The sequence below is a fragment of the Solanum lycopersicum genome, chromosome 12 (assembly GCF_036512215.1).
Source record: "Solanum lycopersicum chromosome 12, SLM_r2.1".
NCBI lineage: Eukaryota > Viridiplantae > Streptophyta > Magnoliopsida > Solanales > Solanaceae > Solanum > Solanum lycopersicum.
Window position 1 is genome coordinate 25,031,118 of NC_090811.1, and position 6,719 is coordinate 25,037,836.

Below are 6,719 nucleotides of genomic sequence, written 5' to 3' on the forward strand. Positions count from 1 at the left end.
TTTGTTAGTGGAAAATCTATGATTGAGATGAAATGGAAGAATTTAAATTAATTGTTTATTTTTATCGCATGTTTGGGATTGTTATGGACACTAGAAACGAATTTCCAACCTCTTAAATTGATGTCGATGGAAACTATTTTATCCCCAAAATATTCATTGAGGATTCAGAAAATATGTTGGAGATTCATTAGATCGAAAAAAGAAAAGAGGAAGAAGGGAAGAACGGAAAATGAATTGGGCAGTTTATAGCGGATTTTTGGTGGCTACGGCTACTGAATTGCTTCTACCAAAGTGGCGTAAGATATGGCCAATAATGGAAGAGTAGAACGACTATCAAAAGGTAAAATGTGTCATGATGTCGTCTTGTATGATTGTTAAAGTCAATGCTATGCACTGGTGTATGAAAATTGGTCCTAGGGAACATGCGCAATTGCAGATTTTCAAAAACAACATGGAGATTGTAATGAAGGCCAGAGGGGACTAGAAAATTGTACTGGCTTGGTATGGGACATCGTCCAAGAAACATAAATTATATGTTAACTTTTATAAACTTGTATTTTACTATTATTAGTGAGTCATTTCAGTTTTTCTGTAAAAAGTTTCCGCATATATAACGATTCCGCATCATAAACATTGAATAATTGTTTCAACTTGTTATACTTTTTCCTTTTGTTTTCGTCTATTTAAACCACCTCAAAGATCTAATCACGGTGTTTCTTGTTAAACATAGGTACATGTTCAATCTGATCCAGCTGGTCTCCTCGTCATTACCATTCAGCCAAACCAACTTGACAATCTCCAGGGTGTTACTAGCTTTAAGAAGGTACACACCTTGTAATTTGTTTTACTCATTTTAACTTTGATAGAGTAATTCAATCTTTGCCTTGCAAATATTTGGACTTGTATAGATAAATTCTTAGGCAGAAAACTTTGTATTTCTTCAATGGATCCGAAAACTATATCATTGTTACGTTTCTATTTGTTTGTCTCAACACTCTAAGAAGTCTACGACAACCAAAAAGTTCTACATTCCATTCAAAATCTTTTGTAGCATTAATGAATCAATCTCCAATAATAGTGGTAACTGTTGATGTATTATATAGTACTCCAGTCCTGTTCGCAAATCCATTGACTCTGACAATAAACAGGAAGACCTTCAGTTTTCTTTTCATCATTCAAAATAATATTGAACTCGCCACCTACAAGCCAAGGTTACCTCATATTGTGACTCAGTGAATAAATATCATCCCACAAACTTAGTATTTCAAGTGGTTACCACTTAGCATAAATGAAAGTTAGTATTAATTTTTTCATTGTTATGCATTAAATTATCATAGCACGAGTCACTATTTGTTTTGCTGGACTTAGCAGTTCCCATCCCTGTATTGTATAATGTTTGCTGCTTATTTTATTGTTGGTACTGGTCTTGATATCTTTCACTACAGAGAACCATATGTATAGCCTTTCAAATCGCATTAATATGTCTATTCCGTAGAAACCCAATCTTACATCCACCCTTCACATTACATTTTTTGGGAATTTGAACTCGCAAATCATCCATCTCTGGACACCCACTAAAAAAGTTCCCTATCACCACATATTGTATGTTTTCAATGGGTTCATCTGCCTAACTTCATCTTCAGTTCATGTTATTCTTGGAATATTGTTGATGTATGAAGGTTGTTTGATCGGAATAGGTGCAGCAGTAGCAGGTTTGATATTTTGAGAGAGATTCATTGTATTAGGTATAAGGAGGTCAACATATTTGTCTCCATGAGCTGTTGACAAACTTTTGTGTTTGTCGGGCTTATCCTTTTTTCAAGTATATTGGTTCATAATGGGAATTGAATTTGAATTGAGGGATATTTGCTTGCCAGCCACCGAAAAAGGATGACCAGTAGTCAATATGGTCATGATCGATATAAAAATTTCTTCTAGCAAGGAGGATTTTAAAGTTTACCTATCGTTGTTACTCAATATCTTCTCTATATTTTGACTCAAAATTCATTATATGACTAAAAATATTGTAATTTTCTTCCTTTTAGTATGTCTGATATAAAATTATTTATTCTTCTCTATAATTGACAAGATGAGAGTGTTTTGCATTGTTTGCGTTCATGTCCAATAAAAGATGAAAAATATGAAAAATACTTGTACAAGGCAATAGACAGGTTCAAACATAATAAAATCAATGTCTAAATACCTCTACAAGGATTCAGCAACGGAAATTTACAATTGGTTCAACAACCTCACCATAACCAAGAAGGTGTTGCTCCTTCTAGCCTAGCCTACAACGAACAGCTGACTCTCTTACTGCCCTTCCTGATACAGAAATTTTGTAAACTTCCCCACATAATTACTTCAGAAAGTTCGTATATATATATATATATATATATATATATATATATATATATATATATTTATTTATTTATATTTGGACTCATTTTTTTTATACCCATAATAATGATTGAATCAACTCTTTTCAAGATACTAATGTCTTTCATGTTCCTAAATTTCAGCTGGACCACTATTCTATATTACTTTATCAAGAAAAATATGTTTAAAAGGAGAGTATCTTTAGGACCAATGGAGAGGATGGAAGCGTAAAGAGAGAGTATTCAGAAAGATGAGAGATGTAAGGATGAAGATGTGTTTTATTTATGAGGAAAGCTCCTCTATTTATACATAAAATTTACAAACTTTTGGCCAAAAGTGGCCGACACATACTTTACACATGGCCTCTCTTTATTCGGCCGACACAAGAAAACAAAATTCTTACTATTACTATTTTATATAATTGGCCGACAAACTTTTTACATGATTGGCCGACAAACTATTTACTTTACGACTTTTATACAATTTGGCTTTTTATAGCCGACGCAACACGACAAAAATAAAATTATTTCTTTCTACATATGGCTGATATTCAGCCGACACAGAATTTTAACAAAATAAAATACAAAATAAAATACAAATACTTTTTTTTTACTTATTCGATTTGTACGTCTGGTATGACATTATCTTCTCCTTGACATTTTGAACATATATGGTCGGGGTATTTTTGTCCAATAATTTTGCAATATCTGGTCAATAATTCTTCCGAAATAAACCCTTTCCTTAATGCTCTTGTTGTTGGTTTTTGCTCTGGCTTGAGTAGACTAAGTATCCATTGGCGTATCTCTTCCATATCTTGTTCTCTGGTTTCTTTAGAATTTGAATATATCATAACTTGCTCTCGTACATAATAGCTCCATACTGAGTTTCCGTTTAAATAATTGTTAGTTAGTTCATTTAGGATAGTTGCTATTCCTATAACTCTTTTGTTGGCGTAGAATTCTGGTATCTCAATCATTTGTATTTCTTGTTGTATTCCGATATCTTCTGGAATTATCATATCTCTGGTCAAACCAATTTTTATAACTTGTATAATTGGTTTTATCTCATCAAATAATATCTCTGCTGGTGCTGAATAAAACTTTATATAAAACAATGTTCCTTTAGTAATTCTTTTATAGTTCATAAAGGCTTTGTATAGCTCTGGTATGGTAGATATTTCATCTCCTGTTTGGGTATAAACTGTATTAAGTAATCCATAACTATAACATGTTTTTACTAGATTTGCATTGGTGCCCGGTTGTGCTATTAACTTATTATATCCTTGTAGCTTTTGGGTTATAAAATCAGTGTTAGGGTTTTTGGTAGTTGGAGATCTAGGTGTTGAGTTTAAATAATTTTGGATTTTATAAAGGTTTTCAATATATGAGCGGGTTATGTGGTTGTAGGCTTTTTTATCTTGGTTTAAACTTTCTGAGTAAGTATGTATTTGTGGTGGTATAAATAATGAGTCTTTTTGGTTCTTTGGAATAAATGGTTTATCGAAGATTTTGTTCATATTTAAATTTGTATATCTTATTCCACTAGCTCCTTTTGTTGTAGATGTGCTTGCTGTAGCTGCATTTAAACAAACATTGTCATGGGTTTTATGGAGTTTCCCAACGTCTCCTTCTAGTTCTGGCTTTTTACCGTCTGCCGAACGACGTAGCTCCGCATTTTTAGAGTCATGCTGCTGACTTGTAGATTCTTCCTTTTCTTCTAGCTTTTGAATTCTCAATCCCATACTGTCCACTTTTGTACAAAGTGTAGTTAGGGTTTTGAGTATGTTTTCCATAACATTATCTTGTCCTGGCTGTATAACTCTGTCTTGATAAATAGTCTGCAATCATATTTTTGTCAGTTTTTATTACCTCAATTGTAAATGTAAAATTTAGTATGTTTAATACTAGTCTCCTTATTTCTTTTGTTGTAACTGAATCATCTAATTTTTTCGTTATCCACCATTTTACTTGTGTGTTATCTGTTCTTACAATAAATTTATTGTAAACAATATATGGTTCAAATGCTAATAAACATTTATATAATGCGAATAATTCTTTTCTATTTATTTCTCATTTTATTTGTGCTTCTGAATAATATCTACCATGGTGTTCTATTTTTTCTTTTCCATATTTATATTTTAAAACTCCTCCATAACTATGATCACTTGAATCTGTTTCGACAATATAAGTAAATGTTTTATTTTCATCAGGAAAATATAGTTTTGGTAGTTTTTTACATAAATTCTTAATATTTCTTATATGTTTTTTATCTTTATCATCAAAATGATATTCTACATCCTTTTTATGTTTTTTATGTAATGGTTTTAGATGTTCTGCTAATTTTGGTATATATTCTCTTACCTGATTTACTAATCCTAGAAAGGATTGTAATTTCTTTTTTGTATCTATATTTTCATCAATAGTAATTATTTTTTGTACTATATGTGTTTGTATTTTTATTCCATTTTTATCTATTTGTATTCCTAGAAATTCTATTTGTGATTTCATAATTTCTGCTTTTGTTTTACTCAAACTTATACCTGCATTTTTTACTATATGTATAAATTTTTCCAATAATCTTATATGTTCATCTTGTGTTCTAGAATATAACAATATATCATCTATATATACAATACAGTTTTCTAGCTGGTTAAAACAGTTATCCATAAAATGTTGAAATCTACCTGGTGCATTTTTATATCCAAAAGGTAAAACATTCCATTCATAGAAACCTTGCGGTACTGTGAATGCTGTTAATTGTTTAGATTCTTCTTCTAGTTTTAGGTGGTAAAATCCTGATTTGCAGTCAAATTTACTGAAATAATTATATCCTTGTATTTGTCTTATTTTTAGTATTTTGTTTGGTATTGGATAATTGTATGTTTTGGTTTTAGCATTTAGATTACGATAATATATGACCATTCTACTTTTACCTCTTTTTTGTTCACTATGTTTTATTACAATAAATGCTGGACTTGTATGTTTACTATTGCTTTTTTGTATGTAATTATTTTCTAACAATTCATTTATATGTATTTTAAATTCTTCTAGATCATCAAAGTTATATTTTAATGGTTTCTGTGTTATTATACTATTTTCATCTATTAATTCAATTTTTACTTTTGTCTTATGTTTTTCCCATCCTTGTAATGGATCTTCACTATATAATTGTTCTATTTGTTCATTAATTAATTTGACTTTGTCTATAACAAATATAATAATTTCTAATTGCGTTATTTGTTTATTATTTATATTTTCCATTTCTTGGTTTATCTTTTCACTTCCTTTTATCCATTCCATAGTTTTTCGTTGTTTATTATTTACTCTTTTTGCTCCTATCTTATTTCCGCATGGTGTAGTAAGCCACCAATGTGTTTTTGTTATTATGTGTGGATAATATTTATCTAGAAATGGCATTCCTAATAACATATATTTTGTAGTAAATTCAAAATTATACATTTCTTCTATTGTTAGTATTTTATCCCATATTTGTATTTTTATATTTTTTGCTTTGTATTTAATCATACTTCCTTCATTGTTAAATCCCGTTACTACCATAGGTGTTTTTAATTTTTCCCATTTATCTTCTGGTAAGCAATTATATTTACATATATTCGCTTCTGCTCCTGTATCTATCATAGGTGTATAATATCTGTTGTAATATCCTTCTACTATAATTTTTGCAAGTATAAATATTTTCATTAATCATTTTGTCCTTTTTATAATTATTTTCTTATTTTGACAAGTTATTGTTAATTGTTCATTTTCTATGTTGTATGGTTTAACTTTTTCTAACCATTTTATTCCTAATGTAATATTATGATCTCCTTGGTATATTTTGAATTGTATTATTAAGAGTATTCCTCCTATAATTATTTCTTTTTCTGTTGTTTCTTCATTCGTGTTTACTATCTCACTAGGTAGTCCAGGGCATGTATGTCCTGTTCTTATAATTTCTTCTTCTAATACTAACTCTCTTGTTATATAATTTTCTTCTTGTCCTGTATTTATTAATATTTTATATTTTCTTTGGTCTATTATTCCTGTTATGAAATAATGATATGGTGTTATTTCTTCTTTATCTAATAGGCTTTGTGGAATTCCATATTTTCTTTTAGATGTACTCATCCTTGATGAGGTAGCTCTTGTCAATGTATTTGGTACGCTTGAAGTGCTTAATCTTTCTTTTACTATCTCTAAATCTTCTTCTATATCAATTTCTTTATAGCTATAGTCATTATTGTCTATTACAGTAATTATTTTTTCAAAAGGATTTTCTATTTTTATTTTGTTAATTTTATTTTTTGCTGTTATTTTATGCTTTGTTGTTAGTATATATAAATT

The 6,719-nt window shown here is 29.6% G+C and overlaps 1 protein-coding gene across 1 annotated transcript; it reads right to left on the reverse strand.

Moving 5' to 3' along the window:
* Positions 1–2,596: 2,596 nt before the first annotated feature.
* Positions 2,597–4,442, reverse strand: LOC138340634 (uncharacterized). Its single transcript, XM_069292553.1, has one exon. The coding sequence runs from the start codon at positions 4,166–4,168 to the stop codon at positions 2,990–2,992; it is 1,179 nt and encodes a 392-aa protein (XP_069148654.1). The 5' UTR covers positions 4,169–4,442; the 3' UTR covers positions 2,597–2,989.
* Between the last annotated feature and the right edge of the window lie 2,277 nt (positions 4,443–6,719).

Excerpts from the sequence above, each read along its gene's own strand:
- LOC138340634 (XM_069292553.1), bottom strand. The coding sequence starts at position 4,168 with ATGGAAAACATACTCAAAACCCTAACTACACTTTGTACAAAAGTGGAC.